Source organism: Phyllostomus hastatus, unplaced genomic scaffold, assembly GCF_019186645.2.
Source record: "Phyllostomus hastatus isolate PE091 unplaced genomic scaffold, TTU_PhHast_1.1 phas_contig_17, whole genome shotgun sequence".
Lineage (NCBI taxonomy): Eukaryota > Metazoa > Chordata > Mammalia > Chiroptera > Phyllostomidae > Phyllostomus > Phyllostomus hastatus.
The window spans coordinates 12,124,645-12,152,484 of NW_025333664.1; the positions used below are offsets into that span (position 1 = coordinate 12,124,645).

The following is a 27,840-nucleotide window of genomic DNA, read 5'->3' on the forward strand; positions in this document are numbered from 1 at the left end:
GTAGCATAGATGGTAGGTAGAAAATAGATGGGGGAGGGTAAGAATGGTATAGGAAATGGAGAAGCTAAAGAACTTATATGTACGACCCATGGACATGAACTAAAGGGGGAATGCTGGTGGGAAGGGGTGTGCAGGGTGGAGGGGAATAAAGGTGTGAAAATGGGACAACTGTAATAGCATAATCAATAAAATGTATTTAAAAAACAATATTCATACAAATGTAAAAGGATTTAACACCTCCTTAAAAACATTCATTCATCTCCGTAAATCAAACACAAGTCCATTCTGATCGATACTAGCCAGACAGTAGTGAACCTGTGAAATTTGCATCACCACCACCCACTTCCGTGCACCTGACAGACATAACTAATCAACCACAGCACTCTCTCCTGAGCCTGGATGGTACCTTCAGAATCCTCCTCAACACCAGGCTCCAGGCTGCCACTGTACGACAACCGAAGTCAGCACTGTCTTGACAGAGGCCCCTGGGGGCAGGTTCCCCACTTGGCCCGCTGTCACCCTCGTGGCCTGACTGCAGGGTGTTTCAGGAAGAGAAGGAAACACAGGGACTGGAGGAAAACTTGTGCCTGGAGATCTGGGGTGGGGGAGAAAGACCAGGCAAGAGGAATGCCTGTTCAACTGCATTCCTGAGCTGGATCTCAGCCATCTGTTCCCCTCCCCTCAGCCCTCATTCCTGGCCTCCACCGGGCCTGACTCCAGAACACATCTGCTGGTAGCCACGCTCTTACGGGGGCCATCATAAAAACGTTTGTTACCAGTGACAGTGGCCACAGCAAGTGCTGGGCTGGGCGCCAGTGACGGAGTCACAAAGGAGAGCTGGCAAACGGGCCGGGTAAAGGCAGCCCCACCAGCAGGCAAGCTGCCCAAGTTCATGGGCAGGATTCCCGGTGGAGGGGGAGCCTAGCAGCAAAGCCGTGTCCTAGGATCGCGGGATTCTAGCAGGGCACAGGAGGAGGGAAAGAGAGGCAGCTACACTGGGGCCAGGTGCCTTGCAGATACCACTTTATGAAATCCTGGCCACCACATTGAGGAGCAAGCATTTTTATTGCCAACATACACATACAAAAAGTGGGTCTCAGAGAAGGTATATGACGTGCTTCGGTTCACAAAACCAGTGAGCGGCAAGAGGCCTAATTAAACCGGACCCATCTCCAGCAATTCCAGTCCTCTCTGTGTACAAACCAGAAAAATACACGAGTTCGCGGAGAGATGAGACCAGCTGTCGTAACAGCCCTGTCTGTCCCAGCCGACCCGGAAACATCCATGTGCCCTGCCGGACAATGGGTACAAGGTAGGAAAGTCACACAGTGGAATGCTACATGGTCAGCAGAAGCAGCAAACCCTAACCCAATCAACATGGGAAAATCTCACGTAATGTGAAATTCAGTTTACACATTTAAATTTAAAACAAAAAAGGAGGGGGAGCATATGTGTGATGCTTGAAGTTGGGATGGCAGTCACACTGGACGGGGTGTGGAGGTCTCTCAGGCGCTGGCCACGTGGAGTGTTCACTTTGTGGGATTCACCAGCTGTTCCCTGGAGGGGTGTGTGGAACTTCCCTGGAAAGTCTTTCACCTGATACGTGTGCTTTTCCTCCAGACCACCCTGCCTCCCTGGACGACAGCTGCAAACCTGACGATCTCAGGCCAGCCTGCAAGTCCTGACATGACCGCTACCTAGTGGCTTCTGCTCTGAGCACTGAAGTGTGGATACCGCTCCTTCGCAGGGTTAATTGTGCGTGAGAAAAAAATGAGAAAGCCTTCGTGACAACACCTAAGAGCCCACATTTTCTGAGCCCCAAGCACGTTCTCTCTGATCCCTTCAACAACTCCGAAAGGTCTCTCCTCGTTTCACAGCTGCAGGCTCCGAGGCGCACAGCAGGAGAGACCAGTACAGTGACAGCCAAGCTGATTCGCGTCCCTCTGATCCAGACTCAGAGTCCCACCCACAGTGGGAGGGGGTGGGGTGGGGGGAACAGCCGAGGACAGCTGGCCGGGGTCCTGGGGAACAATCAAGGCACTGGCACGGTCACAATGGCTCTAGATTCCAGAATCTCTCATCCCACTCATTCCCAGCCAAGTTCCGAGTCTCCTAAGTTCTTCCCTCACCCTGTCGAGCCCAGAGAGCATCGTTCATTCTCAGGACCCGTCTGCCTTCTGTAGTGGCTGGTTATTGCCCCAGTAACACACAGGCGCACACCACCTCAGCATTTGGTGGCTTGAAACAGCGTTCTTATCATGAGTCACTTGTGGGGGGTTGGTTCCTCCGGGTCCACAGAGAGCAGACAAAAAACCCAGGATATTGGATATCTGGATGATAAGATTAGCAATGCGTGCAGACTATACTTTTTTCCCAGATGCAGGGGAACATTTACAAAATTGATCATATGCTCCATCATAAAGTAAGTCTCAAATTTCAGGCTTAAAATCATACAAACTCTGTTCCCTGAACTCGGGAGAGTGAAGCTAGAAACCAACACTAGAACATGAGGAAGCCCCCCCCCCAGTCCTGGCTGCCATGCAGTCTCTCAGCCACCCCTTCATGGCAGGAGACATCCACTGAGCACCTCCCTGGTGCTGGGCCTGGCGACAGTCCATGCGGGGGCAGGAGACCAAGGTCCTCTCAACCACGCCTTTGTGAAGAGCATCGGAGTCTTGGACTCTGCACCTGCCTCCCTGGACTGCCCCATCTGTTGTGTCCTTTAACCCAAGTCCTGGAAGTCCGCCCTAGTTAACACGCGAACACCACACCATCATCCCGCGCAGCTGCGCCCGCCAGTCCGTGCCGTGAGAGCTTTGATTCTCAGCTCACGCCCAAACTCAGCATTGACGGCTGTCAAGTGTCTGGAAGGTGGAACCAGAAAACCCACCTCAGAAGGGGTTAAAGCACCATTATTACCACGTCGGAACTTCAGTGGTCTCTGAACACGGCACAGACTCGATTCACGCGGGGTCTGCTGAGAAAGGGGCTCATTCCAGTAGCTGGCCCTCCAGCTAACGCCTGTGCTGGGCCCCCGATTTCCCCCAAAACCAGCTCCCCATGCACCTCGGCCTTTCCTTTCACTGTAGATACTACAAAGGGGAGACCTTCTTCCTCTGGATGAAGAATACTTTTCTTCACAATGGCTGCCCAACAAGGGGGCTGGCTGCTGAGTAGTAAAGTCACTTCTCTCTGTCAGTGGAGGTGTTCAAACAAAGCTCAGACAACTGCTTCCTGAGGGTGCTGAACAGGGAGCCTTAAAATCAGAAAAATTCTTCAAAGACCTTGCAAGACCTTCCAGCAGCAGCTATAGCCCAGTGCACATGCTGCTGCAAACACACCAATGACCACCAGGTGGCGACAGAATCGCACCATCGTAGCAAAGGCCTCAGTAACCCAGAAGATGGCTCTTCCTGAAAATACTAAAAACCTAATTGAAAACAAAACAAAACTTAAAAATAGATATACCACATGACCCATCAATTCCACTTTGGGGCTATATCCAAAAGGGTTGAAAGCAGCATCTTTTCTAATTTAAGAAAAAAATAGACAAGTATTAATAAAAGCATCTTAGAAAACATAGGCTTTTATTAGAGGGGAAATTCAAAATGCAAAGGAGGGTTTACTCCCCATCTCAAGCTTTATTAAGTCAATGTGCTGGACCTAAACATGAGTGCCCACAGCTTCCCTGAATGTCTTTACCTCACCCCCGCAACTCCTCACCAAGGGGGCTTGGCCTGCTCCCAGTCCCCTGCACCCCCTCCCCCCCAAAGCTCCCTCCAGCGGCAAGGAACTGAGAACTTTGTCCCCAGGGATGGACATGCTGTCCAACCAACCCCACTGCTGGAAATGACAACCCTGACCTAGACCTCAGACCTGGCACCTGCCCCTCATCAATCCTGACTCTTCCCAGCTACCAGCCAAGCGCCAGTCTGCCCACTGGTCCAGGACCAGGGCGGGCTACAGCCCAGGCTGCAACCACCACTGCAGCCTCGGGAAAAGTAGGGCCACGGCGGCCAGCCTGCCCTGCTGCCCGTCCCCTCTTCTCGTTTAGGACCAGTCTGACCCAGGGCTAGGCCCGTGGCAGGCCAGGCCCACCAAGGCTCTCGCACGCCATCCACCTGCCCTCACCCAGCAGCCAGAGTCCTCAGAGCTCTGAGAGACGCCCCCGAGTACAGACACAAGAGGGACCCTGCAGGGTCCCGAGCCCCAGGGCTAGGCTGCAGACAAGGCTGTGCTCAGGATGAGGGCCCAGGTCCCCACATCCCTCGGGGACCCAGGGAACCATGAGCAAGGCCCAGAAAGAAGATGGAACCAAACAGTACAAGGGAAAAGGCAAATTTATTCAAGAAAACACATCAACGGGTGAGGGAGAAGCACGCCGGTCAGCGCCCTGTCTCCTAAGCAAGGGTCTGAGATGAGGCCAGGCCTGACCAGGGCCTGGGGCGCCCAGTGGCCCCGGGAAGGGGCCCCGGGGTGGGAATGCTCTGTTAGCACCAGGAGCTGCCGCAGGCGGCTGCACTCAGAGACAGGACAGTGGTGGGCCGCGTCTGCACCTGAGACATCTGGGGAGGGGCTGGCAGCAGGAGGCTCCTCCTGCAGGCGGTCCCCTGAGTGTGGTTCTCGAATTCACAGACCAGCCTCAGTCCCCCAGCCCCCTGTAAACATGAGAACGGGCTCTCGGCCGCCGAGCCCCTCAGGACAAGATGAGGGTCCGAGACGTGTGGCTGGGCTTCAAGCGGCCCAGGAGCTGCCGGGCTTTCTCCTGCATGAAGAGCTGGTCCTTGGTCCCCCCACAGGCCACGGTCTTCCAGGCACTGGTCATCTGCGAGAAGGCAAGGAGGTCACCAACCAGGCAGGGGCAGCACGCTCCCAGGGAACCCCAGTGAGCCTGGCAGGAGGGGCAGGGGATGATTCTACAACCCTTTCTCTGGACGCCACTCCCATCTCGGGTTCCTGGACCACAAGACTCAGTCACGCCCCTCTGTGGCACCAGGCTCCAGATGAGGAAGAATTACAGGCTGGTGAGAAGGAGGGGTTCACACATGCAGATGCTCACGCAGGGGCTGCCAGGGCAGGCCCCGCCCTCGAGGACAGGCACGTACTGAGCAACTAAATACAGAGACAACTTAATTACGAATGAGACCCCTGAGGGGGATCCCGGTGTGTGGGTTCCCTGAGGGAACTCACATCAGGACTGAGGCCTGAAACCCGTGGTCAGGAAGCCGGGCAGAGACAGCGGCCCGTGCAAAGGCCCCGAGGTGAGGAGGGCGGCTGAGCAAGTCCACACGGGTGGGGCCACATTCGTGGCCAGCACTTACGGGGGCAGGTGTTGGAAAGTGGCTCCGGGGCTTCTGGGATGTCGCTGGCTTCTCGGGCTTGGCCTGCAGGAAGCCCTCGTTGAGCAAACTGTTGTCCCCTTTGATGCCTGGCAGGGCGAGGCTGGAGGAGCTCGATGGGACATGTGTCAGCTGAAACCAAACCCCAGTTAAAGAGTCACCGTTCTGCCACACGCTCAAAAACCACCCAGTCACATCCCAGCACCACCACCTCCCGGCTGTGGCGACCTCCGGCAGGACATGAACTTCTCCAAGCCTCGGGTGTCTCTTCCAGATGGGGAGACCATTCAAAGATTAGGAAAACATGTGTGAAGTGCCTGTTCCAGGGCCCAGCACCTCGTAAACGCTCAATGACATTGGGTCCTTTGATGCGAGGAGGCCGGCTAGTCCCCAGCCACCTCAGGCAGGGGCGGGGGTGGGGTACTCAGGTTTCTCCCAGGACCTGGAGCACCCCCCAGCAGTCAGAGTGATGCCTGAGCCCACCAGCACCCAGGAGGAGCTGCACAGAGCGCCCCGGCCTGCCCAGCGCCCCGTTCTGCTTAGCTGTTACCCTCCTACAGCCTGCTGGGCTCCAGACTGTCATTACAGGCAGGAGAGCAAGTGCTGAGCCAGGCCCACCTCTCCAAATCGTGCCAGCCCAGCCCACGGAACCACTTCCCAGGACCCCCAGACTCACTCCACCTCCAGGGCCCTCCCCACAACTACACGGTCCCTGAGGCAGAGGCCTCCAGGGAGAGTCCCTCTGTGGAGCGCAAGAGCCTCTGCTGTTCCCGGGTGAGGACAGGGCACAGCGTCTCTCAGGCCCCTTACCAAGGACACAGCCTTGGGCACTGTGGACATCAGCTTCCCATCCTCGTCCACGATGTCAAGAGCCAGGGACTTGCGGACTTTCTTGATGGGGCTCCGCCGCAGCTGGAGGTGGGGAGAAGGATTCAATGAGGGCAGGATGGGGAGGGGGGGGTCCCTCAGGGCCCCAGCTGCCCTCTCCCAGAACTGGGCCAAACACAGGGCAGCCAGGCCCAGCTGAGAAGATGTGGGGGGTGGGGGGGGGCGCGGGTCAGGGCTCGGGGGACTCAGGAACACTGGCCCCGCGGAGGACCCCACACCCCCAGTAGACCTACGCCCACCCAGAAGCCCAAACAGGCCCAGCACAGCCCTGTGTCTCTAACAGCCCCCCCAGAAATAATCATCCGAGTTACACCTAAACCCCCCACCCACAGGCCGTAACTCAGATGTGAACCCCATGCAACTGACCCACAGCCCACTTTGCAGGGGACACAACGCTGAGCAGCGAAGGCTGGGCTCCAAGAGCAGCAGGGAGGGCCCCAGACTCCAGGGCCGCGGCTGCGGCCCGTTTAGCGGAGAACCACTCCCGGGAACCAGGGCGGGGCAGCTCCACTTCCCCCGGCCGCATCTCCCCTCATCTCCCCCTGGCCCCCGCTCACCCCAGCCTTCCTCTTCTGCTTCTCGGGCCTCACGTCATCCTCGCCGACGAGCTCCAGGCCGGCTTCGCAGCGCAGCACCTCCTTCAGGTCCTCCTCCAGGTGCGGGGTCTGCGGCTGCAGCGGGGAGGGCCGCGTGAGGCTCCCGGGCCGCGGGCACGGCGCAGGGGCACACCCTGGCTGCCCCGGGCAATGCAGGACGGAGGGCCAGAGCCTGGGCGACCGCCTCCATCCATCCGTCCGTCCGTCCGTCCGTCTATCCGCCTGCCCCCGCCCCCCACTCACACCATTAACTGCCCCACCTGGGACAAGCAGGCACTGACCCTGATGCGCAGAGGGCCACCACAGGCCAGGACCACCCCCAAGTCACTACAGCAGCCCCCCACAACCCCGTGAGCAGCGGTCGTCTTCCACGGGGTAGACGCAGAGGCTCGGGGAGGGCAAGAGCCCGGCCAAGGCCACGCCCCTGCGGACCGGAACCTGGACCCGCCCCAGCCCCTTCGCCCCTCCGTTACCACTGACGGGGACGCTCGGTTCCGCTTCCTTTCCTCAGGCCCGGGGGCCCCAGGCGACCTGTCTGGCCTCCGGTGGCAGGGACCGAGACAGGCGAGCGCTCCGGGCAGCCCAGGTGTGCTGCGCAGCAACACCCCAGAGGTCGCGCCGGAAGCCCCCGCGGTGCTTTCACAACGGTTGCCGAGGGCGGGCTGCGTGCGACCTGCCCCCTTAGACCTGTCTGTGGAGGGTGCAGACAGGGGAGCCAGACCCTTGGACAGGACAGGGCAGTGCTCGCTAGCACCTGGCCTGGGTAACTCGGGGGGCTGCACCACAGGGTGGGGGCACCACGGCCCCTGCCGCCAGGCCTCATGCATGGACCCCACCCAGTGGGAGGACCTCGCCGCAGCTCTGGTTCATGGGTCCGACGCTGCTCTGCGACCTGCCTCTCCCTCACCTCCCACTGGTTTCTGAAGGAGCTGCCTCTGCCTCGGAGCACCCCAGGTGCCAGCTGCCTTTGGTCCTCGGAAAAGCATGACTGTGTCAGGAGCTGGGAGGGGCAGGGCGGTGGGCCAGGCAGTGGGCACACGTGCTCACTGGCCACCTCCAAGCCGCCCAGGAACGGCTCTCCCGGGCTTTGTAAAGAGCCAGCAGTCAGGCAAAAGGCTGCAGTTTGAGGGGTGATGCACCACATCCCCACATTTGCCCCAGTGTCTGAACAAGCCCGTCTGGGCCCCAGCACCTGCCGGTTTCCCCTCCTGCACTCATGATGTGCTGGAGGTGCTTAGCTATTAATACCTTCACCGGTTCAGTTCCTGCCTCCACCGCCCCCCAAGGAGCTGCCTTCCCCAGCACGCTGTGAAGCTGTGTCTCCCCCACCACCCAGTGCTGCCCCGCACGCAGCAGGCGCTCAGGAAAGGTCAGGTGACTTGTTGAGTAAACTCAGCCTCGTGTTCCCCGTTTATAAAACAGGATGTCTGCAACTTCCCGGGGCTGCTGGGCGAACCCCGGGAGGCCTCAGAGGGCGCCATGAACAGGCCACACGCAAACGGCTGGAGGAACCCGGGAGGCCCCGCTGTGCAGAGCCGCCCGCCCACGCCACCTACCAGGGGCTTCAGGGGCCCGTACTTCTCCAGGGCGTTCTTGAACGGAGTCGGCGTGTGGGGAGCATTGTCCATAGAGTACTTCTGATCTGGGGTCACAAACCTGCCGGGGCCAGAGGAGCAGGTGTAGGGACAGGGTTGGGGACACACACCAGCGGCCCTCCCAGCCCCCCTCCACCTGGACCTCTGGCCTCGGCAGCAGGGAGGAAGCCCCCAACCCAACCCGGTTCTGGTCCCCTGGCACTCGACCACCCCTCTCCCCCTGCTCCCTAGCGGGCCAAGAGGGTCTTCATCAGGGACGGAGAGGAAAGGGCCGTCCTCGGAAACAGGAGAGAACAGGAAAGCATCTGGAGGGTCCCCCAGACTGGGGGGGCGGTTCGGGACTGGCTCAGAACGCTGCCCAGTCATCAGTCTACGATGAGGACTTTCCACAAAACGAGGGAGGCCGTGGCCAGCACGAGAGGGGAGGGGGTGGCAGGTGGGGATCCTGGAAGGTCGGGTCCGCCCCCACCTCTCTCCGGAGAGAGAGCGGCAGTGGCGTCAGCAGGGAAAGGCAGGGCAGACGTCAGGCACCGGATGGTGAGGCCGACGCACATGCTCGACTTACGGCCTTCCCCAGCCTCCTCAAAGTGGTCACAGTGGGGACCGGGACGTGGAGGGAGAGCCTTAGCAGAGGGAAACCCGGGCAGGGTCTGGTGCACAAGCAGGAACACTAGGAAGCTTCTACCAGGTGTGGCCCCACCACTGAGTGGTTCCTGCCTGCGCTGGGGAAAGCCCGCTGGGGAGCGGACAGAAGAGGCACCTCCCGCCCCAGCCCCAGGGCTGCGGGTGTGGCCGGCCGCGGGCGGTGGGCAAACCTCGGCTCTGACCACAGGTGCCAGACCCCACCTGCACGAGACCCACGCGACCTTCGTCAGCGGGAGGCGCCACCGCAGCTGACACTCCCAGAGCCTCACTGGAGAGCCCAGGGCTGAGAAACACCCCAGGCTGTCAGGAAGGCGGGGGCAGAGGCCTGTCCTGGGCTCCGCTGCCCAGGCTGGCGAGCCAGTCACTCCACAGCAGGGTGAAAAGCTGGCATGGCACAAAGCGTTCATTTCTCCCTTTCTGGGGACTGAGAGATTAGACCGGGATCCTCACGACCTGATCCCACACCCTTGCTGTCTCCCACCAGGGACGCAGAGACCGCTCTGTGAGGAGGAGCCGACAGGTGGGCAAGTGCCGGTCGGACGCAAACACCTCCCAGCTCATCAAACCGCCGTTCGAAGGAGTGAATCGGAGCCATGGCTCCGACAGCTCTGTCAGACACGGAGCTTTTGCAACAAGCGGGAGAAAGTTCTAGAACCTCTCGAAGTCACCATGCCGGCAAGAACTGAGAATACGTGCACATGAGAAAACGGAGGGTGGCCGACCAGAGAGGGAACGCACGAGATGCCCCAGAGACGGAAACACGTGATTCTGGAAGCCGGAGGACCCCGCCGGAGTGGGGGGGACAGCAGGAAACCACGTGGGGGAACTCGACGGTGTTCTCGGTCAAAGGCAACCACTTAAGATGAAGAGCAGGAATACGGGGATGGCGAGGGCCGGAGCCCACCCACCGAGCCGGTGTCGGAGAGTCCCTAAGGGAGGCGGACAGGGAGGGACACCAGGGACACAAGAATGAAGGGAAGAACAGCACGTGTGCTCGCTCAGAGTTCAGTTTCGAGTTTGAAGTGAAGACGGGGGGAAAGTTAAGAGAGAGCACACCCACGTACAGCCCGGCACATTTCAGGAATAACCGAAACAAGACAAAACCACAAGTCCCTACAAAGACCCAGAGAGAAATAAAGATTTCCCACCAAGGATCGATAGCCGGACAGGTATCGGAAATCTCCAAAACATAAATGCCATTGAGAAAACAATGCAGAGTCTACGGCTTAGGGTCACAACCACTCTCCCTCCAACCTCTACATCCGGCTCCTGCTGTTTCCAAACCCAGAGACAGCCCTAACTGGGATGGCTCCGTGGACTGAGTCCCTGGCCTGTGAACCAAAGGGTCACAGGTTCGATTCCCAGTAATGGCACAAGCCTGAGGTGCGGGCTGGGTCCTCAGTGAGCAACCACACATTGATGTTTCTCTCTCTCTTTCTCCCTTTTTTCCCCTCTAAAAATAAATAAAATCTTAAAGAGAGAGAGAGAGCCCAGACCCCAGAAATCACAGGCCGTATGTACTCCTCACTGATACGCTCCCCTCTGAAAAGAATATATTACTACATTTAAAACAGGGGAAGGTTTGCTCTCATAAACCAGTAATATCTTAAGGTTGGGTTCTCAGCTAACCCGGGGCCCCTTCCCCACTGACCCTTGACCTCTCTTGGCTTGAATGAAGGACCAATTCTCAGGAAACTCATCTATGTTAAATTTCAGGCCACCTGTTGAGAGACTGATTTCTGACCAAAGCACTCATAAATCTCCCGAAACATGTATCATGACAAGGGCTAAAACTCCCCGACCAATTTCTGGGTTACAGAACTTACTCATGAAATAGTAAGTGGCGATGCCTCTCCCACAGCCAATGTAACAAGGAGAAGCTCAGCCAGGCAGCTCTCTCCACCGGGAATTAAGAACCACGACCAGGCAGACGGGAGGTGGGAGGGAACAGAGTTGTTGCCGCCGCTGACACCTCAAAGAGGCGGTGCTTGGGCCCAGAAACTCCCAAAATTAAAACTAAACTTGGCTGATAATAGTTCTGAGCAAAATGGCTCTTTTATTTGAGAGAAAGCATTTTGAAGACTGAGACTGTAGAGTTTTATCTTTGAGGATAAAAGAAATATTTGCAGAAGTCTGTATTTTATTCAGCAAAAATGTGACTCCCCATACTGACTCTTCTAACAGATGTCGGCGGGGGTGTTACTGCCCAGGCAGCCCGTGGAGTCTCAAGCAGACTCACCTCCCCCTGCACTGAGAAATCGAGACGGCCGTCCACCACGGGGCGCAGAGGAAAGCGGGTCGGCACAAGAACATGGTGACCACATGCCACCGAGACTCAGCTCTCTTAACGCAGACTGCATGAAATGCAGACCCTGGGTCCCTTCCCCAGGCCAGACGGACAGCGAGCGGACTTGACTTTGCAAAGTTTTGCTGTCGTTAAAACAAGTCCATCTGGGACGTGTGGGGTGAGATGGCACGTGAACAGAGGGGACAGCTTGCACACCTGGAGTTTTTTTCAGTTTGACTTGTAGGAATGTGACCTTGTGGAATGCTAACGCGTTCATACAATTTGTAACACTTAAAAAGAAGAAAGGAATCACGAACACACAAGGAAGCCCACACCCAAACAGGCCTCGGGGGCTCAGCGGAAGGGAATACCGGCTGCTGACGATGAGCACCAGAGACAGACAGACCTGGGGGAGGGACTGTGGCCGTCACTAAGGCCACTCAGACACAGTACGTTTGTGCTTGAAACACACAGTACGTTTGTGTGTAAGTCACAGAGATTAGCTTTTTCATAGCAATTTGGACTCTCTGTTCCTGGGATTAGAAACCCATCAGATTAAAATATAAAAATGAATTAGAACAATGGAAAACAAACAAAATACCCAAGGTAATGGACCCGACTATACTGATAAAAATGAGGGGAGGGTGTGGTGGCCATGGGGCTGCTTTCTTATCCCCAAGTCTCAGGTGTTTTCCCAGGGTGCCCCCTTTACCCCCGCCCCCCCCCCCCGCCAGGTTGGCCACTGCTGGGGGAAGGGGGGGGTCCTGCACTCACGCAGTGTGTTTCTGGTGCAGGGGCGTCTTGTCCCGGTGCAGGGGCGTGGTGACCACCACCTTCTGGCTGCACACCGGGGTGGACGTCAGCGAGGGGCTCTCCAGCTCTAGGGCGTCCTGCTTGTTCCAGAAGTTCAAAAACTGCCAGGGAAGACCAAGGACACAAGACGGAGTGATGACCCCTGGGGAAGGCGAGACCCTCCCGCACTCCCTCCCCCATGGCTGCTCTGACAGGCCCCTCCTGATGGAGAAGACCCCCCACCAGCCAGGCACCAGAGACAGAAATGCCCAGACAGACCAGCAGGAGCCCACCAAGGAGGTTCATGTCGATCACTGGGCTGGCCGTCGCCCCAGCACCGCCCCCTTGCCAATGTGGCAGATCATTCTCCACCCCTGGGTGCTGCTGACAGTGTGTTTAGGACCAAGGACACGGACTGTGTGGGGAGAGCTCTTAAAGGCCTGTTACGGGCAGAGGACGGTCACCACTGCCGATGCTGACACCTAGAGAACACCTCCTCCCGCCCGGGCTAAGGACGCGACACGAAGAATGGCGTGGGGATTTCGCACATCCTCTGAGGGGCAGGCACTATCGTGATCCCCTTTCTAAGCAAGGAATCTGAGGCTTAGAGGAATTCAGATTCTTGTGTTGAATTCCAGAGGCAGGAGTCAGATCCAGGTCTGAGCCAAGTCCCTGTCTCTGCCCTGGCGGTGCCTCTGGTGGCTCAGGGGGCCTGGGTCCACTGTCCTGCACGGGGTCCCCAGAGCAAGGTGGCCACCAGGCCTCATCGTCCTGGGCCACCGTTTGGGCAGCTCAAGGCCCCACTGTCCTCCTCCTCCAGCCAGCAGCCAGCACTTAGGGTCATTTATGGGCTAAATTGTGTTCTCCCAAAATTTATGCCGACATCACATGATTGCGAGTGTATTTGGAGACAAAGCCTTTAAAGAGACGATGATGGTGAAATAAGAGCTTGTGGCTGGGCTCTGATCCCTTAAAACCAAGACTGGTGTGTCTTTAGACTATCAAAGGGAAGAGAGATCGCGAGAGGAGGCAGCTTAGGATGCAGACAGACAGACGGGAGATCACGTGAGGACACGGGGAGAAGCCAGCCACCTACCAGCCAAAGTGAGAGGCCTCAGAAGGAACTAGCCCAGCCCATTCCTTCCAGAACTTCCCGTCAAGCAATGCAGTGTGTGGTGTTGTGATGGCAGCCCGAGTAAATTAACATGGGACCCCTCGTGGAAAGACCACAGGCAGCCCCAACACCGGGGCCTGGCGTCAACCCCTCCACTGCAGATGCGGGTGTAGCCTCCTGCAATGCGCCACCTCTGGGCCTCGCCATCCCGCACGTCCCCCAGGAGGCAGCCTCCACCCACCCTGTTCCTGTCCAGGACACGGGAACTCCAGGGGTGGCCTCTCCCCCACCCCTCCAGTCCCTCCTCCCAAAACCCTACCATCCCCACAGCCTCTGGGGCAGCACGCACCCCTCAGATATACGTAAGACTTGCCCCGGCTCCTGCCCCCAATTGCTCCCGGCTCTGGACTTCGCTCCATTCACTCTGCCCTCCCCAGCTCTGCACATTTGTTCTCAAGTCAACTGACAGGCGAAGTGCAGGGCAGACGCGGCTCCGAAGAGCCTGCACGCTCCCCAGTGCGTTCCAGACCAACTCCTGACAAGCCCGCCCCCAACACCAGCTGCCCTCCTCACCCTGGCTCCCCAGGGACAACAAACCTGGTAGGAAACAGGTGCTCAGTACGTTGATTCTTTTAAGAAATACCGAGCCCCTTCCCTTCTTTGCCCAGTTATCACCTGCTACCCTCCACTCAAGCAATTCCTCCTCCTCAGGGAAGCCTTCCTGGATGACATCCGCCCCCCAGACTAGAGGCACCATTAGCCTTCTCCTTCACTTCATTTATCATGTTTATTTGGGTCTTTTTAACTAACTGGTTTTCCTGCCAGAATGCCGGCTTCCTGAGGGCACTCCTGACCTCCAGCCCCCACATGCAGCAGATGACCCAGGAGCACTTGCTGAATGGCACGTGCCTGCGTGCCAGGCCCTGCCCTGGGCCCCGGGAGCCTGTTCACAGAGCCCAGGGAATAGTCGGGGCGGGGGTCCACACACCTGGGACGGCGAGAAGGGCAAGGTCTTGACGGGTGTGCTCTTGGGGGTGAGGCTGTTGCAGGAGTCCAGGAAGGACAGGTTGGCGCTGTTCTCTGTGACGGGGGACAGGGCGACACGCCTCTTCTTCTGCCGCTTGAGCACAGAGGGCGGGGTGCCAATGCCCAAGCCCCCCACTTCGGTGCTGGGGGAAATGGGGATCAGCTCGCCCCGGCTGCCCCGGCTCAGGTCTGAGATGGTGTGGCCGTCCAGGCGGTACTCGGTCACACTGGGCCCGGGTGCAACAGACTGGCGGGGCGGTGGGGCCTGCCGGGGCTGCGGTGGCTGGGGCTGCACGGGGCTGCCGCCGCCGCTGCTGCTGCTGCTGCTGCCCTCTGCGGACGGCTCCTCGGGGAGGTCAAACTTACTCAGGTCACACCAACCGTCAGGGTCCTGCCCGAAGAGGAGGGGTTAGTCATTGCTGCGGTTTCTCTGCTTTCCTTCCAGCAGACACAAGAGGACTCATTCACAGAAGGAAATTAAAATGAGTGTCAAGTATAATCCCACGGCCCAGGGACAATTGTCGTTAATACTTCCTCTCATTTCCTCAAGGAATCTTCTATGTCTGTATGTCTGTGTCACTAAATAAAAATGAAAACCTATTGTGCTAGCTGTAATTAAAAAACAAAAACGGGCCCTGGCTGGTGTAGCTCAGTGGGATTCAGGCTGGGCCTATGAACCAAAGGGTTGCTGGTTGGATTCCCAGTCAAGGCACACGCCTAGGTTGCAGGCCAGGTCCCCAGGAGGGGGCGCATGAAAGGCAACCACACATTGATGTTTCTCTCTCTCCCCTTCTCCCTAAAAACAAACAAATAAAATGGTCCGCACAGCCCTGGCTGTGTAGCTCAGTAGGTTAGAGTGCCACCCTGATATACTAAGGTTGCAGGTTCCATTCTCAGGGCACATACGAGAATCAACCAACAAATCTATAAATAAGTGGAACAAATAATGTTTCTCTCTCTCTAAAGTCAATAAAAATAAATGTTCCATGCAGTACTTATTTAAGATAAACAAAAACACAAAGAAAGCCCAAATACCCACCAATAAGCCCAAGAAATAAAACCTATCGCTGAAGCCCTGTGTCCACCCGCCTGTCACACCCTGTGCCCTCAGGTAGGGCACCACCACCAGAGCCAGAACTGCCCAACCTCACGCATTTCTTTACCACTTTGCCACTCATGTGTGTCCCTACATGACATCTAGTGCTCTGCAGGCTTTCAACTTCAGTGTGCATCACTTCTATATCCTGCTTTCTGTTCCATTTAAAATTTCTGTAGAGCAAAGCACTAGGGTCTCATTCTATTACCTATGAGTTAAATGTTTACTCTAAATAAATTAGTTATTATGGTAGAAAAATCCCAACTTTTATAACTGAGACATTCCACCGCACGCCCCTATCGGTTATTTAACAACCCTCCCCCCCCCAGGTGCTGCAGGGAAGCGACCGAAGGCAGTGTTTCCACACATCTGCAGCTCTGTCGCTGCTGGACCTCGCTCCCGGCCCAGGCCCCCGCCAGCTGTGTGATGCCAGACCAGCCTCTCGGCCCCTCTGAGCGTGGGAGGCCCTCCCTGGTGATGAGTCTGCAACCTACTTCACAGGGCTGATGAAGGACTGAGAGAGCATGCGCGTAGGTAGCCACTAACGAGTCTGGCACACAGGAGGGACTCCACTGTTACATACTTGAATTACTAATTAAGCATTGAGCCTCGCATACACTGGGTGCTCGATACGAGTGAGCTCCCCTCACCCCTTCTCTGGGCCCAGCAAGTGGAGGAGGATGCAGAACGGTCTGAGGGTGAAAGCGGCCGCCCCGTGAAGTGCCAGCAGCACCCCCGGAGCCCAGAGGCACCCACACGGCAGCGTCGGAGCGGTGCGCTGCAGACTGACGAACACATCGGACCTGCAGCCCCAGCTGCTCTGAGATTCCTCAGAGAGCAAGGGACACCACAGACAGACCCCGAGGCTGGGTCCAGTCCCAGCCACTGGGGCCAAGAGATGAGACCCAGAGCCAGAGGACCTCGGAGATGGCCCCCTAGGGACCGCACCATCCAACCACCAGTAAACAAGACAGTGAGTATAGCATCACAGTCAAGACCACCAAGCTTCCTCGCTGTGTGACCTTGGGTACGTGACTCGACCTCTCTGACCCTGTCTCAGCTACAAAACCGAGCAAGGACACACCTCATCGAATACTGAGTGGACTGTCCCCGAGGCTGGCATGGAATAGACGTTCAATAAACGTCATTATTTTCACCAAGGAAAGGCGAAGGCCAAGTGGGAAGGCAAATGTGGGGTGTTTCCCTGAACTCCACTGCCCCCGGGGGCCAGGCCTCTTGCCCATCAACCCGAGACCCGTTCCAGGCAGGCCTGGCTGGTGCAGCTGGGCGCTGGGGGCATCACCACCCACCACAGAGCTCCCAAGGGGCACAAACCACAGCCAGCCTGGCCTCAGGGGCTGCAACACCTGAGCAATCAAAACCACTCACTGCTCCAGCCCCGCCAGCCCCCGGGCCCCTCTCCAGGGACACCTAGCCACCTGTGGTGCCGCAAACACCGTGTTCAACTGCGCTGTGTTACAGGCCTCAAACATCCCCACCCCCCCATCATCCGTGAGGACTCGGTGCACTGCCACCTCCCCCGGGGAGGCCTCCCACCCAACCACATGCTGTCCACGGTGAGTCACGAGCTCCCTGAGGCAAGGGACCATATGGCAACTATCTCAGGTGCCCCAGGCCTATGGCCACAGGCCAGGCACTTAGCATCAGCTCAGTTAATGTTACTGGGACATGGAGTGGACAGAAGGATGCCCGCCCACGAGAGAACTCCCTGCTGGGGGCTGCTCCGGGTCCACCGTGAAGAGCCGTGCCGGGACCAACATTACCGACTCGATCAAGTCCAGGGCTTCCGAGAAGCTGGAGCCCACAGCCGGGATCAGGAGGTTTGCGGCCTCCACCACCCACTTATAGGGCAGGCTGGTCTCCGGCGAGGAGCTCTCCTGGTCGTCGTGCTTGGGGACATCGTCCGAGGGCTCCGGCGTGCGCACCGCGTCCAGCTCTGCAGGGGCGGCGTCCGGCTCCTTCGCGGGGGTTGCGGCCGCGGCCTCCTCCTCACTGCTCTCCTCCTCCTTCACGACGGGGAGCGCCGGGGGCCAGGTGGTCACGAGGCTTCCCTGCGGGACACAAGGGCGCGCCAGGGTTTGGAGTCTGTGTTCCGAGGTAAAGAGGATGCTGTGTTCCAGCTAGAAGGTGCACAGCCTGAATCGAATAAGGAAGCCCCGACGAACCCGAATCGAGAGCCAGTCTCTCCCACAGCCGGCCTGTCCATACACTTTGTGAAAGTCTCAGTATCACGAAAGACTACGAAAGGCTGGTTGAAGTTAAAAGGGCCCACAGGAGAAGTGACAAGTAAATGCAACATCTGACCCCGGAGGGGACCAGGAGCAGTAACACACAAGAAAGTAGACCACAGATCAGAGAGAAGTAGGACAGAAAGTCCCGAATCGGTGTGACATTCCTTAAATCAGACACAACTGCGGCTGTGTGAGGGAACGCCTGTGTCCCAGGAAACGCACGCATGGAGAGGCACAACGCACGTGGCCGACCTTCGAGCGGCTCAGGGGAGAAGGTTCGATCCCCGGTCAGGGCACGTACGAGAGATCCCCCAATGAATGGATACGTGGAACAAATGCATGTCTCTCTCTGTCTTTCCTCCCTCCTCCTCTCTCCACACCCCCTTCTCACTCTCTAAAATCAATAAATACAAATTTAAAAAAAAAATGTTAGCCCTGGCTGGTGTAGCTCAGTGGATCGAGCGCGGGCTGGGAACCAAAGTGTTGCAGGTTCGATTCCCAGCTAGGGTACATTCCTGGGTGGCAGGCCATAACCTCCAGCAACCGCACACTGATGTTTCTCTCTCTCTCTTTCTCTCCCTCCCTTCCCTCCCTAAAAATAAATAAATAAAATCTTAAAAAAAAATTTTTTAATTGCCAACATGCTTTTAGTACGAAAAAGCTAGAAAGAGGAGTAGGTAGGAAGGGAACTGTTGAGGAGGACAGAGAAAAGCTGAGGACAATCCTCGATTTTTTGTGTCAGCCCACTCTGTCTGGCTTCCCCTGGGCAGGGGAGTGCCAGGTGCGTGCAGAGGTGCATGACACGGCCAGGCCCCAGTGGGAGACACGTGACCACACCAAGACCCTCAGCAGAAGAAACGAATCAACAGATGTGGGTGAGGTGACAAGGCAAGACAGGCGTTAGACGGCACAGTGACGGCTAACCCTGCGATTGCCCCGACCAACCCGGAGCCGACCAGGTGGCGGGCCCTCCCACCTGGCCTTCCGCGGGCTGGGTGCTCTGGGGGGCGTCCTTGCCCTCGACCTCCAGCAGCAAGTACACGGGGGGCTTGCAGTCTTTGGACTCGTTCAGGAAGCCTCCCGTGTCCACCTTCCTTTTGATGGTGGAATTCCAGTGGTTCTTCACAGCGTTGTCTGTCCTGGGGGGGCAAACAGGGGGGCCTTTGAACCCGGTGGCAAGTGGGCCACCGAGCCGAGCTCCCGCTCCGGTCAATGAGGGCTCAGCCCGAGAACTCAGAGGTCTCTCTCAGCTGTGAGACAGTCACGCGTTTCTGGCCCCTCGTGATTCAGAGCCTTTCCCCTCACCCCTGCTAAATGCTAGTGCACCGGAGAACAGCAGCGCTCACACACAGGAGGCTCTTCGCCCCCTCGGCTCCAAGCAGAGCGCTTTGCCCTCGCATCCCGAACAGAGCGACAGCGCGGCCGAGCAGCCAGTCTCGGCGGAGGGGCTGGACTCGGCCACTGCAGACCATCAGCAAACACACACAGAGCACGTGCCAGATCAAGGCCAGGCTCTGAGCCCCGACCTCGCTGTGCCCCTCCCCTACTCTTCTGCACCCCTCACAGGCGAGAGCCCCTCCTCCACAAACCCCACGCACCCTAACCTCTGCACCTCGGGCCCTGCTTCTAGGAGCCTGATGCAAAGCACGTGCCAGCCCTCCTGCCCCCTCCCACCGGTTCTAGGGCGCTCCGAGCCGTAACGCACTTAATTCCTTTGCTCACATATATTTATGAAGTGCCCGTTATGCGGCCACTAAGACAGGCGGCTGCCGTTACAGTCTACTCTAGTGGGGAGACGGGCATCCTTGCCCAGTTACGACCGGAATACAAGCTGGGCGCTGTGGCCGGGCCGCCGGGACCGAGCACGGGCTGGAAGGTCAGAGAAAGCTTCTCTGAGGAAACGACACCCCCGCCTAGAACGAAGGATGAGAACACGACAGGCGCAAGGCCGAGGGCCCTCCGGGCCGAGGAAGGCGTGCAGGGGCGTCCAGAGAAGCTCCCGAGGCGGAGGGAGAGGAGGGACAGGCGAGCAAGGACGTGGTGGGCCGAGGGAGGCTGGCGGCCTGAGCCGGCCCGCAGGCTGCACAGGGAAAGAGGCCGAGCCTTCGACCCAAGTGCTGGGAGAAGCTCCAAGGGCTCCTGACTCGGGCTTGACCTTCGAAAGCAGGCCCTTCGATGCTTCAAGGGAAACAGACCACCTGGCATTGTACCTGCTCTCCCTGTCCCGGGACTGCAGTGTCACGAGAAAAGAGGGGTTAGAAATAAAAGACAGTAAGGGGAATGTACACAAAGACAAAGAGAACACAGTAGAAGACCACAGCAAACAAGAGATCTGTGTAAGTTTCCAGAAGATGGAGAACAGTTGGGAGAGCGACGAGCAACTCAGGAGACTGGGAGTTGGCCCGGAGGGAGACTGTGGCAAGAAGAGAGCCAAGTCTTCCCGGGGCTCCCGGCAAAATCTCACTCGACTCGGGGCTCAGAGGGATCAGGCCCGAGTGAGGCGCAGGGTGACAACAGAGCAGTGGTTCGGACCTCCAGACCCTGGCCTGTACCTCATGGGTTTATTCTCTAAAAAAAAAAAAAACAACACAAAAGGAACAGGCATTCCCTGGTCACAGCAGAGGGCAGGGATGGCACAGGGAGCTGAGATGGGGACCAAGTGAAAAGCTGCACCTGGCTGGTGTGGCTCAGTGGACTGAGCGCCGGCACTGTGAACCGGAAAGTCACAGGTTCGGTTCCCAGTCAGGGCACATGCCTGGGTTGCAGGCCAGATCCCCAGCTGGGGGCATGTGAGAGGCAACCAATCAATGTTTCTCTCACACGACAATTTTTCTCTCCCTTTCTCCACTTACCCCCAAAAATAAATAAATAAAATCTTTTAAAAAACGTGCACTGCAAGCCCTGGCTAACGTGGCTCAGTGGACTGAGGGCCAGCCTGCAAACTGAAAGGTCATGGGTTCGGTTCCAGGTCAGGGCACACACCTGGGTTGCGGGCCAGGTCCCCAGCTGGGGGCGTGTGAAAGGGAACTTTTCTCTCACACATGGATGCTTTTCTCCCTCTCTCCCCTCTAAATAAAATTTAAAAAATAAATTTAAAAAATCTGCACAGTGAATGGGAGGTCCCCAGGCTCCTTCTCCCCACCCTGCCCCAGAACTCCCTACAGCCGGGCCCGGGCAAGAGTCAGGGACGCACGCAGCTCTGGGAGAAGTGGACACCTCCAGAGAAGAAGACCGGGCCTTTCCCCCACAAGGCTCTCGCCCTGCCGGCCCCCCCCCGCAAGCCCCTGAGGGCGGCTCACCTCCCGGGCAGCATCTTGGCGATCTCGGCCCAGCGGTTGCCCAGCACCTTGTGGGCCTCGCAGATGATGCGGTCCTCCTCCTCGGTCCAGCAGGACTTCTTCACCTCGGGGTTGAGGTGGTTGTGCCAGCGCTCGCGGCACTGCTTCCCCAGCCGGCCCTTCAGGTGCTTGGCGATCAGCGTCCACTGCTTCGTGCCGTACTTCTTCACCAGCTCGATGACCTTGGGGAGGAGTCTCGTGAAGCCAGCAGCCCTGCCCCGGCCTCTCACCAGCCAGCACCTTCTCTCCGCGTAAGCCTCGCCACAGCCCCGAGGGGTGCGACCGACAGACCAGCGGAGGACACACGCCCGACCTTCAGCTTGACCCCCCACTGGGGTGAGTCAGGGACCACTGTGTACAAGGCACTGTCCCGGGAGCTACCTTCTCATCTTCCTCTTTGGTCCACGGCCCCTTGACGAGATCTGGATTCAAGACCCTCAGCCACCGGTACTGGCATTGCTGGTCGGTGCGGTTCTGGGAGGAAAGGAATTGTGGGAACTGGGGAGGCGGCCTTGGCTCCTGTGCGATCTCTGGGCTCAGGGGACTGTGGCCTGGCCCAGGCCCGCCTCAGATGGGTTGTCTTGTTCCTGCACTCACCACACGGCCACATGCCAGAACACGTGTGGCTTCTCTTTGCTACAGAGAACATGGGAGGAACTGGGCAAACTAAGAACCCATTGGGAAGCCACCGCTGCCACCCTAACCCAAGGGGGCAGCCACCGCGAGCTTCTAAACCCCCGTAAAAGCTGGCGGGGTCTGTCAGGGACCCCTGCTTGCATCTAGGACAAGGTTACCCCCTCATCATGTTCCTTCAAGTCACACGGAAGAGGGAGGTGAGGAATGGGTCCCAAGAGGGACCTGGTGACTTGGTCCTTGAGCTCCCTGAGTGACCCAAGACATAAGGCAGACAGCAGCTCCAGTCACTCAGCTCTCCCAGGCAGACACCGGCCGTCTCGGGAGGGGGGATCTGCGGGAGCCCCCCTGAGAGGGGCCTCACTGTGAAGCCCCTCGGTATCGATCTCGCTGTTGAGAAGCTGAGCACCAATTCGCTCCTAACTCACAGAACGGAAGCAAGCGTGCCGCCAGCCACGTGCCCCCGGTGACAGGCTGCGACGGCAGGGCCTGGAGACCACAGGGACACAGGCTGCAGCGCGTCTCAGCCAGGGTGCCTGGAGTTCCAGTTTGGGAAGGAAAGGATGGGGGGGGGGGCGGGGGCGGAAAGGAACTCCCTCTTCCTTCTGTTGGGCACCAAGGCTGTCCCAGGAATGCCGTCGGGTCACTCAGAGCCCTGTCGCCGGGGGAGGAGACTGCAGACGGGCTGCACTCACAGGAAAGTGGCTGGCCAGGAACTTCCAGTCTTGCTGTCCGAACTGCCTCACCAGGGTCCTCAGCTGCTCGTCCTGCCGACACCAGAGAGAGAGGGGGCTCCGTTCACAAACCCGAGTCTCCCGCAAACAGCAGGAAAGCCACTGGGCCGGGGGGCAGGGGGAGGTACGGGGTGAGGCCTATTCAGGGAGCAAAAGGGACAGGCCGGAGGGAAGTCTGGTGTAGCTAAGCCCCGCCAGCACAGAGAGCGAGGGAGAGAGGGATGCAAGCTGATTAGGAGGGGACAGCAGGGGCCAGGCCACACGCAGGACCAATTCGGGCCTCTGTGTCCAGCACAGCCCCCGATGTACTTGACCACTGGGTGGTCACAGTCTAACGTGCTGGTTGTGAAGTTCACTTCGGCAGCTGCAGGAAAGGGGGCTGTAAGAGGGCGGGATGGAGAACAGGAGGCCAGAGATGGTCCTGACCCGGCGCTGCAGACGGGGACAAGGGGGCAGGATACAGAGCAGTCAGCAGGCAAAACAGTGTCTGTTGAAGCCGCCTCCTGAAAATGCACCCCTGACGCGCACAACGGCCCACAATCTCAGTGTTGTTATGACACTCGAAAGGAGCCAGACCTAGGAATAAGCACTGTAGGGCTCCAAGCACATGAAATTCTAAAAAACGTAAACTAAACCAGAGGGACAGAAGGGCAGTGGTCGTCGGAGCCCGGGGGGGGAGGGGGGGCAGAGGGAGGAGTGTTTGGGGGTGATGGAAGCATTCTGGAAGGTGCAGAAGGTGCTGGTCGTCTCACAGTAATACATCTGTAGAAATCCATCAAAGTATCTTCTTTTAAGGCATTGTAGCTGACCGGATGTGGAGTATTCCTCAAGCAAACTGATTTTTAAAATGTAGTTTAAACAAAGAAAATGAGGCACAACCATACGAAGCGCTATTATTCTGCCTGAAAACAGGAAGTTCCGACACATGCTACGGCATGGATGAACCTCGAGGACCGGACGCCAAGCGAAATGAGCCGCAGAAAGCAGAGTGGCGGTTGCCACGGGCCGGAGAAGGGGGTGGAGGAATTAAGTGTGTTTCACGGGGACAGAGACTCCGTTTTGCAAGACGAAGAAGTTCTAGAGATCTGCTGCACCTGGGAACACACTTAACGCTACTGAACCGGATGCTTAAAAGCCATATAATGACAGTTTAATGCTACGTGTTCTCTCCTTCCCGCTCCCCCGCTCTCCTGGACAGAAGAAAAAGGCCACCACAGAAATCCAAATCCTCAGCTGCAGCGAGCCCCCAGTCCAGCTCCGGCTGGACGAAGTCCCCATAAATCTTGTAGCTGAGCCAGCTGACACCTTCCCCCTTCCTCTGCCATCCAGCCTGGCCAAGCCCACACCTGCCTTCCTCCCTCATCCACCTCCAGCACTCCTGTCCATGTGACAACTGCCGTGGACACTGTCATTTCGTCTCCAACGCCTTATGGACCCCGTGGGCCTCTCCCACCCGTTAACTCCACCCCGCATTGCCCAGCCTGCCCCACTCAGTGCCCTCCCCGGCTCCCAGCTCTGTCTCTGGACCCCACGCGGCCCCCAAATCTCTTCTTACCCCCCCACGCACAGCAGGTTAGCTCCCCTGAAGCCCAGCTACGTTCACGTCACTCCTCTGCTTTAAAAACCTTCAATAGCTCCACACTGCCAGCTGCAGAATCAACACACTGAGCCTGACACGGAGGGCCCTGCAGGGTTCGGCCCGATCTCCCTTCTCCAGCCACACTTCCCCTCCAAGGACACTTCCCTCCAGCCAAACCAGGGCTCCTCTGGCGGCGTTTCTCCACCCACAACCATTTCCCTACCGGGACTCGCCCACCATTCTGCACTCTCCCCTGCCCGCTGGGTTTCCAAATCCTCATCCTGAGCCGTCCCCTGACCTCTCCTTCTGAAGGTATTTCAACAATTACCTCCCTGGCGGCTGCATTTCAAAACCCTTATCCTGAAACTTCCTCTCATCTCTTCAGGCAACAGCAGCCTCTCCTCCCGAAAGTATTTCAACAATTGCTGGGGCCGCCCCTGCGCCCCAAGCCTTAGTGCATCAGGCAGACGGGATCTGGCTAGTCCTGCGGATGGACGGCCTCTCCACGCTGCACAGTCTGGCCTCTCCACGCTGCACAGTCTGGCCTCTCCGTCCCAGGCAGAGAGCAACTCTGGGGAAGGGAACCCCTCTTGTATGGTCTTCAAAGCTCACAAGAGCTGTAGCCTCTGGGCCACAATGGGATGTGGGATGAACAGACAAGGCTGGCTTAGCACTCCCCTGAAGAAGCATCTCTTATGATAGAAGAGGGGTTTACAACTCCTATGCTAAGGGGGGGGAAAAAAGACCTAAAACTAAGCACATCCATGCAAAGAGAGGTACAATAAAAAGATAAGGCCAGTAAGAGTTGGAGACGGCACAACCAATTTAGAAAAAGATCTGGCAGTTTCTGTAAAACATACGCCCCTCCCACGACTATACCCAAGAATCCTGCCCAGGGAAAACACATCCTCAAGAAGACTCATGGGGAATCCTCACAGTGGCTCTGTCCACCACAGCCAAAAACTTGGAAAGAGCCCAAACACCCATCAACAAGCGAGACACGTGATGGTACACCCACGTGATGGAATGCTATTCGGCAATACAAATGAACAATGTAGTGAGTTGTGCATTTTGCGGAACAGAAAAAGCCGGACAGAAAAGAGTACAGCGGCACGATTTCCTTGATTGGACATCCAAGAACACGCAAAGTGACTCAAGCCAAGAAACTGCCTGGAGATGGGGAAGCTGGACCACAAGAGGGATGTTTAGGGATAAACCACGGTGGCGCTTAGTGGGTGCACAGCTCTGTAAAGCTGGAACTGCTCGCTTTTAAAAGATGCATTTGGTTGCACATCAACTATACTTCCATAAAGTTGCTTAGAGAATAAAAAGAAAATCAACTCAGAACTCGATGTCACAGGATACAATTTCTTAAAATAATGACAAAGAGAGGGGCTGCGGATTTGGCTGAACCTCCCCGCGGTCACAGGACAGGAAGCACGGCCACTGTCCACGAGGCAGAACAAGCCAGCTTCTGAGGGACGCAACTGCCGGCCCTGAGGCCTGAGACACAACCGCCCTCCCCACCGGGCGTCCTCAATACTGGTCGAGCCTCGAGCCTCCGAGACCAGGCGTCAGGGAGAACCCAAGGACCACCCCCCTACTTCTTTCATCAGCCCCTCCTCCTCACTGCACCCAACAGAGCACACGCACAGCGGCCACCACCCCTGCTCTAACTGCCCCTCAATGTCACTCACCTCCTCCTGGGTCCATTTGACCTTACACTTGCTGTCCCTCTGCTCTGGCACGTCTGAATCCGTGTCCTGGTAGTGTAGCTCATCCAGCTCCTCACTGCAGGGAGAGCAAGCTAAAGGTCAAGGACACGTGTCTCTCTATCCTGCTATATGGACAGCATGTGGGCAGGGGCCAGTGACCTCTAGGGAAAGGTTTGGGAGAAGCAGGTTTTTACTTTCTGCTTTCAAAAACGTAAATACTTCCACCGTCCTCTTTTTAAAAATTCTAACAAAATTAGCTACTTTCACTTTCCTCTTTATTATTTTCAGGAACACCCTAAGGACTGGGAAAGCTACAAGAAAAAGGAAATTGAGAGCATGGGCCTGTGAATCACTGGTTTGATTCCCAGTCAGGGCACAGGGGAGGCCCCCACAGTCATCCCCGATTCCCATTCCCAGACTGGCGGAAAGTCCCAGAGTTCAGGCCCCAGGCGCACAGGTGTAAGAAAGGGACCTGGGGCCCAGAGGCCCGGTTTCAGGCTTAACTCCGCCACTTACTCCCTGAGGGAATGAGTAAAATGTAGACCGCAGTTCCTGCCTTGGCCCCAGGGGCTGCTGAAACCGAATGGTCTCGATACACAATAGTCTCCCTTCTCACCCTCAACCCCAGCTGATGTAAAACTCAAGTGCAACAGGAAGAAAGGTCTCTGAAGCTCAACCCAGCTGAGACCCGGAACCCCAGGTGGTGGGAGACAAAAGAGGCCCTCCCCCACCCCATCCGCCCGCACCCTTCTAGAGCCTAAGAGGGGGCTTAGGGTGCTCTGTGCTTCCACGAATGTTGAGGGAAAATGCCCACTGGCAAACCTGAACGCAAAGAGGCCTGAACGACAAGTGTCTTCCCGGCTTTGGCCTTCCGCGCGCCTTGACTTGGAGAATCACTTTCCCTTTCCAGGGGTCGGTCGCCTCCCTAACCGGTAATGGCTCTTCCAGAGGACACCGCTGTCCCACCCCCACTGCGCAATTAGGCGGGAGACGAAATGACCTCATGCAGGGTTTGGCCCAGGTCCCAGGAGACCCACTCGCCCCGGCTCCAAGGCCCAACAGGCCCGACGAGCGGAACGAGTGGCCCCAAGAGACCCCCGGTTTAGCGCGCCCCCTCCCTCGGGCGGCCCAGGACTCAGCATTTCCCGCGGGAACCTCGCCCCGCTCGTGGGGGAGGCTACGGTGGGGGTGGGGCAGGGGTCGGATAGAGTGGAATGGGTCCTGGGGAGGAGCCCTCACCCGCCCCGCTCTGCTCACCCGCGCGTCCGCCGAGACATCCCCCCCGGCCCGGGCCGCGCCGCGCTCGCCTGCCCGCCGGCTGAGCCCGGAGCGGGAGCCGGGCCGGGGTCAAAGCGCGGGCTGCTCCGGCCGCTCCGGGTCCCGCGGCCGCGCTAGGAGGCGTCAGCGTATCCGCAGGTCCCGCCGCCACTCGCAGGAACTGCGGCCACCGCTAGCGCGCGCAGAAGCACTTTCCTATCTCCCGCCAAGCGCGTCGGCACCGCCCGGGCCTGGCGCGCAGGCAGACAGACAGGCTCGGGGCGGGGCCTGAGGGAGGCGGGACCTGCTCGGGGGCGGGGCCAGCCGGCCGGCCGGCCGGCAGGCGGGCGGTGCAAAGCCTCAGAGCCCTGGAGCCCCAGGGCAAGGAGGGTCGGAAAGGTGCAGCTCAGAGTTGGTCGCCTCGGAACTGAGTCTGGACTCAGGAAAGGTGTGGATCGTGGGGCGCAGGAGTAGCCCCACATAGCAAAGACCGAGGAAAGGGAGTCAGCCGCAAGGATGGGAGAGTAAGGTCGGGAAACGGCCTTGGGAGAAACTACCCCAAGGCCAGTCCAAGCCGATCCTCGGCCTGCAGCCCCTGCCCTGAACCCGCCCCCTCACCCCCGCCTACACCAGGGCTGCGCCTGCCACCCTGCTTCTTCGTCAGCCTCGAATTCGGGGGCTCTGGCTCGTCGGTTCTACTCCTGCCTGGCAGCCCGAGTGAGCCCCCTAAATGTAAACCTAATCTAGCTTCTCCAGAACTTAAAATCTCCGTCCTTCCTAATCAGATTAATAGGATTGTGCCCGGCCACCAACCCCCATCTCTAGCCAAAAGAAACTTGCTAGCTTCCTTGCCTTTGCTGGGGTCAGCAACACTTCGGTCCCTCCCACCCATTTCCTATTTATCCTTGGGGTCCGCTGCCCCTAATCTGCTTGTTGACATGCGTATCCACCTTT

At 57.9% G+C, this 27,840-nt stretch overlaps 1 protein-coding gene across 1 annotated transcript; it reads right to left on the minus strand.

The window, feature by feature from the left end:
* Positions 1 to 4,322: 4,322 nt before the first annotated feature.
* MYBL2 (MYB proto-oncogene like 2) lies at positions 4,323 to 27,118 on the minus strand. The gene is made up of 14 exons (XM_045832987.1): positions 26,887 to 27,118; positions 25,612 to 25,705; positions 22,297 to 22,368; positions 21,350 to 21,442; positions 20,930 to 21,150; positions 18,607 to 18,769; positions 17,163 to 17,450; positions 14,245 to 14,673; positions 12,125 to 12,264; positions 8,380 to 8,479; positions 6,785 to 6,898; positions 6,150 to 6,251; positions 5,322 to 5,471; positions 4,323 to 4,825 (listed from the first exon to the last, which is right to left on the minus strand). The coding sequence occupies exons 1-14, from the start codon at positions 26,904 to 26,906 to the stop codon at positions 4,697 to 4,699; spliced, it is 2,115 nt and encodes a 704-aa protein (XP_045688943.1). The 5' UTR covers positions 26,907 to 27,118; the 3' UTR covers positions 4,323 to 4,696.
* Between the last annotated feature and the right edge of the window lie 722 nt (positions 27,119 to 27,840).

Excerpts from the sequence above, each read along its gene's own strand:
- MYBL2 (XM_045832987.1), bottom strand. The coding sequence starts at position 26,906 with ATGTCTCGGCGGACGCGCGG. Across the intron at positions 25,706-26,886 it reads ATGTCTCGGCGGACGCGCGG|TGAGGAGCTGGATGAGCTAC; the intron begins GTGAGCAGAGCG and ends CTCTCCCTGCAG. Across the intron at positions 22,369-25,611 it reads TCAAATGGACCCAGGAGGAG|GACGAGCAGCTGAGGACCCT; the intron begins GTGAGTGACATT and ends TGGTGTCGGCAG.